The sequence below is a fragment of the Monocercomonoides exilis genome (genome assembly GCF_001643675.1).
Source record: "Monocercomonoides exilis strain PA203 chromosome Unknown scaffold28-1221067, whole genome shotgun sequence".
Classification (NCBI taxonomy): Eukaryota; Preaxostyla; order Oxymonadida; family Polymastigidae; genus Monocercomonoides; species Monocercomonoides exilis.
Genome location: NW_027150573.1, coordinates 1,109,788 through 1,125,021, shown reverse-complemented (window position 1 = coordinate 1,125,021; position 15,234 = coordinate 1,109,788). Strand labels below are relative to the sequence as shown.

The window sequence follows — 15,234 nt, the reverse complement described above, 5'->3', positions numbered from 1 at the left end:
GAAAATTTGAACTTTCAAGATCAGTCACAAATTACAGAAAGAGCAAATGAAGATGACTCAACTTTCAAGATGGATTGCAAACAAAATCCAAATGCAGCATCTGAATCATATTCGTCTATTAATTTAGAAAAAAAAACAAAAAACAGAAATTGGACACTGGACTTTGTTAAATGTTGCGCTGCTTTTGCTGTTAACTTGAGCCATGCCTGTATGAAGCAACGATATAAATATGGATATTATAGATCAAAAAAATTATTATCATATTGGGGATGGGCGAATTTTTGGTGCTCGTTTGGACGAATTGGGACACACTTGTTCATGATGGTAACTGGATTGCTTATGCTATCTCCAAAACGATTAAAAGATTCGGAGACAAGTACTTTGAAATATGTATTTCGAAGACTTATTCAATATGTTTTCTGGAGCATTCCCTATCACAGAAAAAGAATTACTGATGGTTTGAAAATGAAAACGAAGTTCTTGGGAATAAAAAATATAATCGAAGGGTTTTTTATTTCCCCTGGAACATTATGGTATCTACAAGTTGTGATGAGGATTCTTCTTTTCGTTCCATTTGTGAGGCAGGCAATCCAAGCAACAACAAGAAAGACTTTGGAATTTTCAATCATTGCACTCTGGATAACTCATCATTGTGTTAAAACATTTTTAACTTTGATGAAGTGCTTAGCGGGAAATGATTTCTTTTTTTCTGTTTATCTCTCATTCTTGTTGGGGCATTATTTCTGGACAATCATGGAGTATCAAAAAAACCCTCATGGCCCACATCCGAAATGGGCTGAGGAGGATGGGTATTTCCATTCGATCAAACGGATAAATTGGCAAAGTTCAAAAACTGGATTTACTTGTGCTTTGATATTTATCAGTTCTTGCTTACTGAATTTTGGATTGACAATTATATCTGGGCACTATTTTAAGAATCCGTATTTTGGAAATCTTTATCAACTGTACAGCAGCTTAATTCCAGTATCATACGTTTCATTTTTCTGCATGGTCTATTCATTTGCGTCAAATTGGGCTCCAACAACACGACCTGAAAAAATTCTAGCGAGTTTTACGTCTTCTGTTGGTTCTTGCACATTCGGCGTATATTTGTTTAATGAATATTTCATTCATGCTTTTGTTACAGAATATTTATTCCCTATCAAGTTGAAAATTGATTTCCTCAAAATGAATCCTCGGTGGTTTTGCCCTCTAATTGCTGTACTCGGGTTTCTTGTTACTTGGATTGCTACATGCATATTGAAGAGAATCCCAGTCTTGAAAAAACTTGTTGCTTAACGAATAAGATTGATAAAACCATCATTTGTTGTTTTTGAATTGAAAACGAATATGCCAATGTTCGCATTGAATGATTGCATTTCGGAAATATTAAAGTTGGACACTTTATTTATTTAGAACTGAAAAAGTGAATCTGCACAACGTTAACATTTTTCCTTTGATTAATTACGTTGGACTTGTTTGCAGTTCATTTTCACTATTCACTCTACAATAAATGTAGGGTAAAATTTTTATCTTGACCTTTTTATTTATCAAAACGTTATTATTATTATTATTATTATTAAATCAGTTTCTTTTCCCACAGTTTCATATTTTTTTAAGAATTTTTAGAATATATTTGATTTTTATGAGATGAATTGTGAATAGTTTTTTTTCATTTATATTTCAGTTATTATTATTCAAATAAACCCATTTCATTTTGATGGGCAATACATATTTTAGTTCAAATCAATAAATTTTAATATATTCACTCCATTTCAATTACCTTCAACTTATCTAAATTATCTTAATCTAATTCAAATTCACTTTAACTTTTTGCAAAAAATTTTTGGACAATTTTTTGATCAACACAAAATGATAACAAATTGTTGTTTTGTGCATTTTTCAGTAACTTTAAATGAAAACTGAACAAAAGATTATGGCTCATCATTCAAAAGAAATGATTATGATCAAATTTTTAGAAAATTTGAGTTTTTTTTGTGGATTTTTCTATAATGGAACTTTTTTTTATATAATTGGCTGATCCTTTTTGAAATCAGACTTTCGTTCAAGTTTTGATCAAAATTTTGTTCTCAATGGGATTATAAGAGAAAAATATTTCTTAATAATATCATCATGAACAATATGTATTAACTGTTGAAGTTCATTTATTCAAAATTCCATTGAGATAAAATTTTGATCAAAACTCGAACGAATGAATGATTTCAAAAAGGATCAGCCAATTGATGTTATATTTTTAACAAACATAAGCTTTGAATGTTTTAATAATTCTATGATATAACATTTTTCACTGGTGACATAATAAAGATTTCTTTTTTTTTTTTTTTTTTTTTTTTTTTTTTTTTTTTTTTTTTTTTTTGGAAGTTTTCAGTATTATCGTTTTCTCTCAAAAGAAACAAGCTCCTCTTCCATTCTTATCAGTTTTTCAAGCGAGCGAATGTTAATAAAAAATTCGCAATAGATTTATAAAAATAACACAACAGAAAACACAACAGAAAATCATCAAATAAAACTTAACAAAAAAATTTAAAAAAAATTGAAAAATAAATTTAAAAAAAAAATGCAAGCATTTTATTTATCGAGAAATCATTTATTTCTTTATCCTTCTCTATTATTGAAAGAGAAAGAAGCGAAACAACCATTTTCTCTTTCAATCAAATCAAAACAAATCAATCTGAACTTTATCAAAACCAAATTTAATATAATCTTATTAAAATCAACAAAAGAAAGCAAGCATTCAGTAATAAATAATAAAAACCACAATGTTTGAATGCTTTCCATCCAGGAAAAAAAAATCATTTTATCAAAATTTTGAATCTTTCATGATTTATTCTCAGATGTCGAATCAGGCAGATTGAGCTGGCTGATCCTTCATTTTCATCCGGCAAATTGGGCACTCTCCAACAGTCTCTTCCCAGTCACTCCCGCAATTACGATGGAACGAGTGTCCACATTTGTATATTTGTACTGAGTTTTTGTCCTGTCCTTTGTGGCAAATTCCACACACCTCCGGCACAGCCACATCATATGGCAGTGTTGGATGCTTCACAACTCTCCCACTGGGCAATGCCTCAATCTGTAGCAAAAGAAACTTTGCTGTTCCGGCTTCCTTCTCATCGTATGTCGTATATTTTTCATCCCCCGCTTCCTTCCATGGCATTTGCATTCGTGTCCCATCCTCTTTCACACAATTGACTCGCCATCTGCAATCATAGAATCCCGGCTTCAGAGGCACAATCTGTTCCAGACAGCACGGGCAGAAAGGCTTGCTCCCATGCAAATCAAATTTCTTCATTCCCCATCGGCAAATTACCTGTTTCTTGAATGCAGGACATCCCTCATTCTCGCATATTCCTTCTACGCTGATACCACTTCCCACAACACGCCATGGTGGGGCTGTGTTGCTGAACGATATCTCCACCAACGCATCAGTCTTCGTCACATCCACAAATGCAAGCCCTGGCCCGCTCATTCCGCCTCTGCTTGTTGGAAGCAGATGCACCGTTGATTCAGGTCCAATCCCAAAATCTTCCAGCACATGACAGTCTTTCAGCCACCTTCCTCCAGATACCAGCCGCATCTTGCTCACATCCATTCTTTCAACTGCCGTCACCTTCCGCTTCACATCCTCCACTGACTCTGCACCGTCCACCTCCACATCCACTGCCTGCCCGTCCAAATGCATCACTCGCAGATTGAACCCGCCCCTCAGCTTCAACACCAGATGCATTGTGCATTTGTCCCCGATCCCATACTCACTAAGCTCCATCTCGTCTCTCAGCTCTTTCAACCCCCACACCAGTCTCTGCTGCTCTACCGGAATCCCTTCTCTTTCTGCCACCATCTGCTTCACATCTCTCACTCTTGTCACTGCTGTGTCCATCCCAAATCTCAATGTTTGCCCACCGAGCGATTTCACAAACAGGTCATTGCTCTTCCCTCCAGGCAGTCTCAAAACAAGAGGGATGATTGCATCCTCTTGAATATTATAGGACGATAGAGTACGGTCATCCTCCAAATTCTTGCCATTAAACGTCAGCTTCTGCTCATATGGAGGCGTGTTATCATATTCGTATATCCTTTCTTTTAAATCTTTAACGGTCATCTCCGAATTAACATCGATTTTAAGTGTTTTTCCTGAAAGCTTTCTGATGCAAATTTCAAACATTCCTTCGTTTTTTTCATATGCATAAAGCCTATCTTTATCTTTAAAGCAGAATGAAGAAATCTTCCTGTCATTATCCATTATCGTTCCTCCCCCAACGAGCGTCATCTTATTTGAGGTTATTCCCACTGCTGGTTCCAATACCTTCTTCAGCTCTTCCACAAGCATCTCCTTTTCTGCTTCAATGAACATTTTATTTCCTTGACCATAATCGATCTGCAGCGTAAGCGTTTGAGATCCATTTTGCTCAGCAGCCTCTGTTCCAACATTTGATGGGTTTGAGCTGGAGGATGGCGTGGCTGAGGAAGGCGTCGATGAAGAAGCCTGCTCTTGCAAACAATTCGCTATAATCAACTGATAAATGCAGCAGGACAGCCCACTTTGTCCACAGTACGTCAGCTTAGATACATATTTTTCTTCTGAATTTTCAAGATGTTCAAAACGCCCTCTTCTCCATATTCCTGAACACTTTGCACCCATCTCTGACACAATCGAAATATATCCTGCAAGCATATGTAAGTTCCCAAACACCATCGCAACGAACTCGTTAATCTCTGTATCTGGCTTCACATTTTCCACAGCAACCGCTTTCCCTTTCATTTCGTTGTTGCAAACAGTCACGCTAACAGTAAACGGCTTTGAGCTGCGCAGCTCTGGAGAAAGATTTTCTTCAACTCTTGGCAAGAGTTTTTCATTTTCAGTGGCTGTGCCCTCTGCTCCAGCTGAAGGTTTTCGCTTCACTAAATAAATTGTTTCTCCAGTATTCTGTTAATAAGGAAAAGAACGACAAGAAAGAGAAGTTGTAAACAAAAGAAGTGAGCCATACTCTAAGAACATCTAGCACTTTTGCATCGTCAGAAACTATCTTTTGCTTTTGAGTGAAATACAAATCTCGCGCATCAACATCGTATTTGTCCGCAAGCCCTCGCAAAACTCCCTTCATCCAATCATCATAATTCAGATTTAATGAAATGTTCCCCTCCTTGAAAGTGCAAAATTTTACTGTTTGCGTGTTCGTTGACATTCAGTTCAGTTTTCTTTTTTGATCATAACCCTTTATATTTTTTAAATTGGACATCGACTTAAAAATGCAGTTATGTTTTTCAAAAAACAAAATATCACGAAGTGGGAAAAATATAAATGCATCTTTTTTGTTGTTCACCTTTATTTTTCGTTACGAAATAAATACGTTAATAAATGAGTTTTTTTTAATTCGTTCAAAAATCACAATTTTTAATGTCTTGATTGTTTGAAATCAAAAATCAGTTTTATTTATTTTTTTGAATCTTTTGAATTTTAAAAAGTTCATTGAACTCATTTGGGGGAAAATATGGACTTTCAAGCTTTTTATGCACAAAGCATGATAAAACTGCTTCACTCATCACTTTGTTTCACTTTCTCAGATTTCAAAACAAATCTGATTTTCATTTCCATAAACAGGCATCATTGAAATAAAAACATAAAGTTTTCCAACATTTCACGAATGTCAAAAAATGGACCCATTTCTATTGTGTTTTTTAATCTTAAAAAGTCAATGAAAAGTGAACCTGTCTGACGTATCGAAAAAAAATTTTCACGTCCGTCAGTAATTTTCCAGCGTTATTTTTATTTATTTATTTTTTTTTTTTTTTGTTTTATTTTATTTTTATTTTTTTATTTTTCTTTTTTTTGAGGAGTGAATAATTATTTTTGTGTGAGTATTTATTTTTTGAACTTTATTAGTTCTTTTTAATTTTAAATTTATCATAAATTGATTTTTTCTCATATCCCATAAATTTATTTCAGAAATAATTTTTTCGAATGAATTGTTCTTTAATAAGATTTGTTATGCATGGATTGTGCAATAATGTGGAATTTACTCTTGTGCATTTATTTTATGTAATACATATATATGCTATTTATCGCTTCAACAGTTTGAAACTTTTGAAATTCTTTTCATTTTTCATTTTTCAATCGATTTTTTTAAATATTTCAACGATATTATTCATTCATATATTTCTGTAATGCAGACGGTTTTTTGTTAACGCTAAGTGTATTTTCCATTTGAATATTCTTTGTATTTTCTTAAAGATAAGCTTTTTCAATGTATTTTTCATCTTCTACTCCGTATATTTTTCAACCTCCACATCACTGCATTCCTTCTTTCTGCTTGTTTGTGCAACCAACTTCTTTCACCTTGTACGATCTTCTTCTAATGCTGATGTGGTGGATGTCAGATCTGAATCTCAAAGAGCGAAACTTGGAAGATTGGCTTTTTCTGAATTGAACAGCTATCTCCTTGAATGGTGTGAGTGGAATGATTCAAACAGTGGAAATGAATACGGAGGTGCTCCGAAAATAAATTACACAAATGCAAATCTCACAATCACTTCTTGCTTTCTTTTCAATTGTTCAAATACAAATCATGGTGGAGCGTTATATAGTAACTGTTTGCAAATAAATTGAAATTGCATAATCAAATTTCATAAACTGTTCAGCTGCTCATGGAGGAGCAATTGATATTGATGGAAGGCAATCATCTTCCGTTTATTCGTTTTCTGATAACAAAGCGGAAAATTGCTCAATAACAGATTGGTGTGGAACTGGATGGTATTTCTATATTTGTGATTTTTCTTCAAACGGCCAATTCTTGTTCATCAAACGCAAGTGTATCGCAAATTCTGGTGGTGATTCTGTTGGTTCTCTCACATTCAATCACCCTCCAGGAACTAAGCCAAGTCAGTTTTCAATCAATGAGTGTCAATTCATAAACAATAAATTAACTTCTTCTTCCACACGGGGTGGTGCCGGAATATAATGATGGAACTAATTTTTGGATGAATGGAAAAAAATTCATCACATTCTGTTTCTTCGATGGAAATACAGCAGAAAATGGAAGAGGGAATGATGTATTTTTCAGTGGCAATGCTATCATCCAATCACCATTCAATCACTGTGGATTAACAACAACTATAACACAAAGAGTGTGGAATAACAATACAGCTGACAATGCGGTGTTCAATGGATGGCTACCTCTCATCACACAGAACAAAATTGTTTTCAGCAATGTAACTAATGCTGATGCCTGTGGCAGACCCCAACAGACACCATGTGCTACCATCGAATATGCACTCAATGGCTTCACTATCCTCCAAGACGCCTCCCTCACGCTCCTCACCTCAATATTTGTTCCTCTTCAAACACTCACCTTCAGCGCGGTTGACACAAAAATCACTGGAAAAGGCACAACTGCCACCACCATCGCCTCCAGTGGCATTCCCCAACCACCAAACTCGCATTCACAGTCATCACAGTCATCATCATCATATTCATCATTTTCATCGTCATCCTCATCAACATCAACATCTTCTTCACCAGATCCATCTGTCTCGTCTGCCCTCTTCCAACAGACTCAGGGTTCCCTCACAGTCTCTGCCCTCGCCATCGCCCACAACTCCACAAATCCCATCACTCCCGTCCTCTTCCACCTCTCTGAAAACTCCCCTTCCCTCAACCTCAACACAACCACCATCACCGGAACAACCCCATCTTCATTGTCAATCACAACTCCCCTCTTCTTTCTCACTGCTGGCTCCCTCGCCCTCAACCACACAGCAATCACCAGTCTCGCCCTCAACAGCCAAAGCATCTTCCACCTCACCTCCCTCACAGCACCCCTCACCCTCAACTCCTCCAACATCACCGACATCACCTCCACAGCCACTCCAGCCAACTGTGTCCTCTCCTCTGCCACCTCCCCTGCCCTCTCCCTCTCCCTCGCCAACTGCACCATCACCAACATCAACTCAGAACTGCTCAGCCAACAGACTGCCACCAATGGCGGGTGCATCTCATTCGCCTCATCTGCCCCTGCCAACTCCTTTTCAGAGAGCAACACCAAATTCACTGTATGTGATATGAGCAAAGAAGAATCGAAGAATTAGATAGAGAGAAAAGTGAAAACTTCGAGATCGAAATGTGTTGGTAGATATGAAAGGAAAACCCAAATGAAACCTATTTCAAGCGGATCAAGGGGAAGAACAATCTGTAAGGATGATGGGAAAAAGAATGACGCAAACGATATTAATAAAGAAACAAGAAAAGAATTAGAATTAGGAGAAAAGATTCAAAAGAAGATGAATGAATAAACCATATAACTGTTTCATTTCGCAAGGTTTCTATGATTTACGTTAATAAACGCAGCGAAATATAATACGTTAATTTTTTTCCTAATATTAAGAGATGAATTGCACAGTATTTTTTTAAAAAAACAATAAAAATCAAATGAGCTTCAAAATGTCTTTAGTTTATTTCCCAGATTTTAAATGAGATATTGAAAAAAACGAAATATTTTGTAATGCGTATGTCAACAATAAGAAAAAGTTTTAATCAGTAATAAATTCACAATCAAAACTTTCATGAAGAATCTTTATGCACATTATATTTCACTCATTCCAACAATGATTCGGCCCTAATCTTCCGTTGCGCCAAGAGAGAAATAACATATTCTATTAAGTGATAAAAGTATCCAGCGATTATCTTCATTCGATGAAAATGCTTACGGAATATTTCTGAACATCTTTCAGTTATCACGGTGATAAATAACTCGTCCATTTCGCAATCCTCATTCTCAAGAACATTTGTTGAATGCTTGTTTCATCCAACGAAATTTCTTTTATCACTCGTTTTTGAAGAACAATTCTTCAGTCGTTATGTCCAGTTGGCGTTTTTGAAAAATTGATCCCAATTTTTCTAGAGATAAAGATGAAGAAGGCGAACGCTCCAAATTGATTGAAGATATTGAAATTAGTTTATCAACGTTGTCGGGAAAGAAAGATGAATGAAAATAAAAACGAAAATAACATTTTTTTTTTGAAGAGGAATTTGTCGAAGCCAAATCTACAATATATTTGTAAGTGTAACAAAGAGATGAAGATAAACAATTAAGAGTGAAATTTTTGATGGCTGGCTTTGGACATTTTTGTAAATTTTGTGAGCTTGTCAATAAAAAAACTGCAATAAAATTTCTCTTTTGAAACAAGCTTACCATATCCTGATGATATTTCGTTCTGGATGAATTGTTGAATTTCCTTGAGGTCAAGTTTTCTACGTGCGTTCTAATTGCATGCGTTCAATTTTGATTTCCACCAATATAACTTTATGAAAGTGCAAAAAAATACTTCATCATTCCGTTTCATTTCATCTTTTACATTGCTAAATGCAACTTTTTCAACAATTAAAATTTATTTCAATTTTTTGATCAACATTGAAATACTGACTTGCCCTGATGGTAATGACCGTCACCTACGATCCGAAATTCCTTTTTTGCCTTTTCGTCAGTATCCCATTTAATTTTTTTAAAATGATGTTTTGTGAGAGGAAAAAACTTTTTGATTTTCTTGTGCAAATAATGAACTAAAAAATGAGATAAATTATAATATAATATTTTTTTATGCTTTCACGAAATATTTAAACTTTAAAAAAAAATCACTGACGTGAATATTTTTGATGAGTCCGTCAGAATCGAAAATTTTCACGTCAGTGGTCATTACGTCATACAGGTTTAATGAAAAGCACATATTTTTTCAATGAAAATGTCTGAAGTCAAATATTTTGTCCCATTTTCAGAGAATTCATTTGCAAGGAATCATATTCTTAGATTTGATGATCAATATCAAGAAAACACTCCGTTGGACAGTTTTAATGAATGTTGAAGAAAGACTTCACATTTAATGAAAACAATCTTAAATTCCAAAAAACTGAAAAACAATCATCAACCTCTTCTTTTGTCGCATAGGTTGTAGAAGATTTTTTTTCTCATCCGATAGTCGAAACATTGCCAAGGCCAACTGCTCGAAAGTGACAAACAACACTTTTATCACTTTCAATGGACAAATGATGAAATTTTCAGACTTGAATTGTCTGTTCATTTTTCACTTATCATGCGTTTGTCGTGTCGTTTCTCACAACAATCGATTGAATAAAGTATTTTATTGAAGAGTTGCATCACTTCCTTCTTTTTCCTGACCCACACACATCTTGCGCAAATTTATTGATATGGAACAAAATGAAGAAAGCAGAAGTGGATGTTGCATCATTTGTTCCATAAATAAATTTCATTCCACATATTCACTGGACAAAAGAAAACAAACAAGACAGATGTGTGAATATTCCTTGAATCGCAGTGTAACATCCACAATTTGTTTTTCTTCAAAATCAACAGTACAGCCTTTTCTGATGAGTTTGTTCAAATTCTTCATCTGGATTTTTCACATTTTGCTTTCTGCAAAACTTTATGAAGGACACTGTAATGCCTTGGAATCTGGGCATAGGTCTATTTTGCACCAGTTTGGAAAAGAGTTATTGATAAATAAAATTTATATATAATTAATTCTTATAATTATTGAAAACAAACTGCTGATGGAAAAGGTTGAAATTCTTCCATCAAAAACATGATATCTTTTATTTTTTTCTCAACCCATAATATTTTCTTTCAGATCGCAAAGAATTAAAAATTCAAATTTTAACTCTGCAAAGAATTTCAATTAATTTCGTTTGTGTGATTTTCATCTTAATCATTTATATTTATCTAACGTTTCCTAATGTATTCAATAAACCATTCGTATGTTGTTCTTTTCACAAAATAACTATATTCGTGCATTTAATGTTTTCATAAGAATCGAAAATGAAATCATGTTTAAATAATATATAGCACAACGAAGTATTGAAGATTTATGAGTTTTTGTTCAAAATTGGTTTTTAATATTCTCTCAAACTGTTTTTTATTTTTTATTTATTTTTTTTTTTTTTTTGATTTTACTGAATAAGAAAAGACAGTTTTAGTGGAGGAAGAGCTTTCTTGTTTGAGTACTCATTCTCTTCACGCTCTCTTTCTGGTTCTTATGGAGGAGGGATGCGTTGCTACTGTGTTCCTGATAAATTCAATATGAGAAGTGTACAGTTTATTTCGTGCAACGCAACAGCAAGAGGTGGAGGATTGGATTTTGAACCTTATCAAACAACAGCTCCAAGCAACAACATTTATTGCTATTTCTTCTTCTTCCACGATTGCAGTTGCAACGCTTCCACTCCATATGGCCACGATGTGTATTTTCGAGATGCTAACAATCTCTTCTAATCGGGAAACCCGTTCTATGAATCGTATACGACGAATAGCGATAATTATAGGGTGTGCTATGAATATTTACAATCAGGAAGTTGGAAATATCAGCATACAGAAAAGAAGGATTGGTTGAAGGAAGGGATGAAAGATCGGTATGTTGGAGTGGGTGGGGATGATGCGAGCAATCTGTGTAGGATGAGCGAGTCAGCACCTTGTAAGACTGTGGGGCATGCAGTGGGGTCGAGCATGGCGCAGCTGAGCTCGACAATCACAGTGCTGGGTGGGAAGCATGCGAGCGAAGGGACAACAATCAATGTTGGGGAAAAGAAGATAGTAATAACAGGGAGAGGGAAAGCAGTGAGTGTGATTTAGACGAGTTTTCTTTCTTCGACTTCGACAACGGAATAGGAAGTTCGTCGATAAATGTGTTTGTGATGTCTTTTTGAGTCGAAATATTTTTGCTGGCTGAAATAGCGGCAAATCCCAGGTCTGAAGGAGAGCATCCAATGAAATCATCCGTATTTGTGCTGGCTCTACCAGGACAGACAATAACTGCCGTTGAGATAAAAAAATAAAATTCTGCTGCAGCTCTTCATCTCCTCCTTACACCCCTCCCAATCTCCGTTTCCATTGCTTCCATCCCCTTCCCAGCCGTTTTGGTTCATCCAGGAACCCGGATCATAGAAAAATTCTTCTGTTGCAAAACATCCCCAGCTGCACCATGTTGAAAAATAAAATACAGAAAAAAGAATATAAAAAAGGTGCAACACTTCAACAGCTCCCTCGAGAGGCAAATAAAATGGCACACCTCCAAAAGCATGGCAGATTAGATAACATTTTGAAAGGAAACTGTGATGCCCACCGACACCAAGTTGCCCAACAAGCACGCTCATACGGCCAACGCACAACACTTTGCAGGCACAGCGCTTAGAAAGAAGCACCGCAAACCTATTCTATGCACAGGTACAGCCATGTGACCGATAAATCGCTGCCCCATTTCCAAGTCAGCCCAGAGGCTCAGCAGTCGTACCACATCAAAAATTGAGTAGCATCCCTCAGAGAGTCCAGTGCATTATGTCTGCTCCACGTTACAAATTCTTTTTCTACACGTTTTTCGTTTTTCATTTCAAATAACATATGTGCGCAATTCATTCATTGAACTTTTCCTGATCTCTTTTTTCAAAACAAAAAAATACTTCAAAAATTGAGAAATGAAAATTTTTCAAAGGCAAAACAAAAAAAAAAAAAAAAAAAAAAAAAGAAATGCCTTGTATTTGTCGAGTTTTCTGCAAACTTACAACAAAATGAAGAATATGAAAAACCTGAGATGAATTAGATGATTTCTGATTGGATAAGAACAAAAAAAGAAGATGGATTGAAAAAAGTGATAAATAAAGTGAATTAAAAATAGAAAAAACAAAATTTGAAAGTCATTTACAAAAAACTTCACAATTATTGTGGATTTTTGAGTTGATTGTCATCCGTTCCAACGTCGCATCTTTCAAATGATCGTTTTCCTTCACTTTCCATCTTTTCTTCCTCCTCTTCTTTCTCTCGAACCAACAGACTTCACACTTCCAATCCTTTGTATCTCCTTCGATTATTATTTCTCGCCATTTAAAAATAAATTGCCCCTGCTCTCTCGTATATTTCGTCTTCGACTCCAGCTGCTGCTCCATGAGGCTTGTGCTCTTAGAAAATATCCTCATCTTTGTTTGCTGACTTTAAAAGTGCATTCTCTTTCATCGATTTCACTTCCCATAAACTCCTGCTCATCATTCTCTCTTTTCTCTTCGTTCTGCCTGCTTTTTCAATTGTTTCAACTCCGAAATGTGCAGCTTCTTCTTCTTCCACCATCACCAAAATGCACGCCAAATGTTATTCCAACATTTCTGCAGAATACGGATTTTTCACACTCAAACACATTACGACCTCTATCATTTGAATATTACATCTCTTTCTTCTTCTTATATTTCTTTTTTTTCCAAAACATATCTTCAAAATTCAACACAAAAACAAAGCTCAAAAATACATAACCTTTTTTCCCAATGCATTACACGTTCCTCCTCCCTTCCTTCTGCACTGCCATTCTTTCTTCCCAGAAAAACTGTACATGAAAAGATCTGTTCAGCTGATTTCCTGCTTTCCTTCAACTAACAAGACATCTTCAAGCCGAATTCCAACTGTTCATCTCTTCTTCTTCTTTTATTTCCTCTATAATTCCACTATCTTGTCAAATAGATCCATTCCTTACATATCTTCTCTCAATGTGTTCCTCTCTTCCATTCTCTTCATCTTTTCTTGCAAAATTCCAATTTCGCCATTCTCACTCTCCCAATGCAAACAATTAACTTCTGTCAAAAGCAGCAACTATTTCTATCTTTCATATAAATTCAATGTTTATCACAGAATGAAAAAACAAAAATAATAAATGTTCCAATTATTATTATTTCTTTGTAAACTGTTTTTCACAATAAATTAAACATTAACCTTTATAAATAGTGTCTTTCGATAAATTATAAAAACTAAAATCCCATATTTTGCAAAGACTATTGATTAATTAAAGAAATAATTTAGTTAAAAATTACTTCATTATAAACAATAAATGTGAAAATTCGATTATCCAAACAATAATAATATTATAATCTCTTTGAATATTGCATTGTGAAGTTGTCCTGAACTATGTTAAGCTAGGAAATTGAATTTTTAATTCTTTGCGATCTGAAAGAAAATATTATGGGTTGAGAAAAAAAGAAAAAATATCAAGTTTTTGATGGAAGAATTTCAACTTTTTCCATCAGCAGTTTGTTTTTAATAATTATTAGCATTTATAATATGTTAATAATGAAATTAAAAAAAGCCTTTCCATACTGGTGCAAAATAGACCTATGCCTTTTATTTCATCAATTTGCACATTAACTGCCAAATCAACCAAAAACAAACACATTCGCCTTAACCATTAACTTTTTCCATCAACTCATCCATCAACTCGTCACTTTCGATAAGCTTTCTCCCAATATCTTAATCAACTTATTCTGTTTTTCAGATGCATGTTCGTTGTAATACTTAGTTTCTTCCTTTCGTTTTTCCTGAAACTGTTTTATTTGTTTCTGTTGAGACTCTTTAGCTTCTTCCACAGTTGCGTATATCTTCTTCCGACCCATTTATTAAAAAACAAAAAAACAAAATCAATTATTTTCATTTACGATTTCGACCAACGATCACACCAACGGAAACATCAACGATTTCATCAATTGTCACCACCAATTGTCACCACTAATTTACAATCTTCGACACAATTCCACCTGTTATTTCCATCAACGATAATACCAACGTTCAACACATCAACACATTCAACACATGTTCAACTCATGTATTTCATCAACGAAAACACCAATTTTCACACAATTTCACCATTAATTTACCAACTTGAACACATTTAACAAATCTTCCAGTTAATCTTTCAGTTAATCTTTTAGCTAATTCTCCTCCTTAGAGATATGGTATATCAGCTATAGATATATCTTGATTACACATATCAATAACTCCATCTTTATAGAACATCACTGAATATCTAATCATGATAACCCCTAAGAGTATCAGCAATAACTCTCGACCTCTATCTTATTTCCATTGCCTATTCAAACTTATTATACAAGATGATAACAACCACCAGATATTCATAAATCTATAATTTTGATTGACCTAATCGAGATGGATCCATAGCTGATATACTATATCTCTATTGGATAATCTCTTTGATTTCATTTTAAAACAGTTCCTCTCACATTTTCTAATGAAAAAAGAAATAAAACCCAGTTTCTCTTAAAAAATTGCACAAAAAAAACTCAAAATTGATTTTCAAAGCTGTTCAACAAAAGCTATACCATTTACGCTATGTCGTTTGCTTTTTTTCCTTTCAGTTTTCTTCAACGCAACTTTCAAAAGG

The 15,234-nt window shown here is 34.6% G+C and overlaps 3 protein-coding genes across 3 annotated transcripts; 2 read left to right on the top strand and 1 right to left on the bottom strand.

Moving 5' to 3' along the window:
• Positions 1–2,348: 2,348 nt before the first annotated feature.
• MONOS_1184 (putative polyubiquitin) lies at positions 2,349–5,233 on the bottom strand. Its single transcript, XM_067864409.1, has 2 exons — positions 5,010–5,233; positions 2,349–4,948 (listed from the first exon to the last, which is right to left on the bottom strand). The coding sequence occupies exons 1-2, from the start codon at positions 5,205–5,207 to the stop codon at positions 2,864–2,866; spliced, it is 2,283 nt and encodes a 760-aa protein (XP_067725812.1). The 5' UTR covers positions 5,208–5,233; the 3' UTR covers positions 2,349–2,863.
• A 2,004-nt stretch (positions 5,234–7,237) lies between these two features.
• Positions 7,238–8,083, top strand: MONOS_1185 (uncharacterized protein; the record flags this gene model as incomplete). Its single annotated transcript, XM_067864420.1, has 1 exon — positions 7,238–8,083. The coding sequence occupies one exon, from the start codon at positions 7,238–7,240 to the stop codon at positions 8,081–8,083; it is 846 nt and encodes a 281-aa protein (XP_067725811.1).
• Positions 8,084–10,764: 2,681 nt separating this feature from the next.
• MONOS_1186 (uncharacterized protein) lies at positions 10,765–11,657 on the top strand (the record flags this gene model as incomplete). Its single annotated transcript, XM_067864431.1, has 3 exons — positions 10,765–10,784; positions 10,991–11,269; positions 11,339–11,657. 3 exons carry the CDS (start codon positions 10,765–10,767, stop codon positions 11,655–11,657), a joined length of 618 nt encoding a protein of 205 aa, XP_067725810.1.
• Between the last annotated feature and the right edge of the window lie 3,577 nt (positions 11,658–15,234).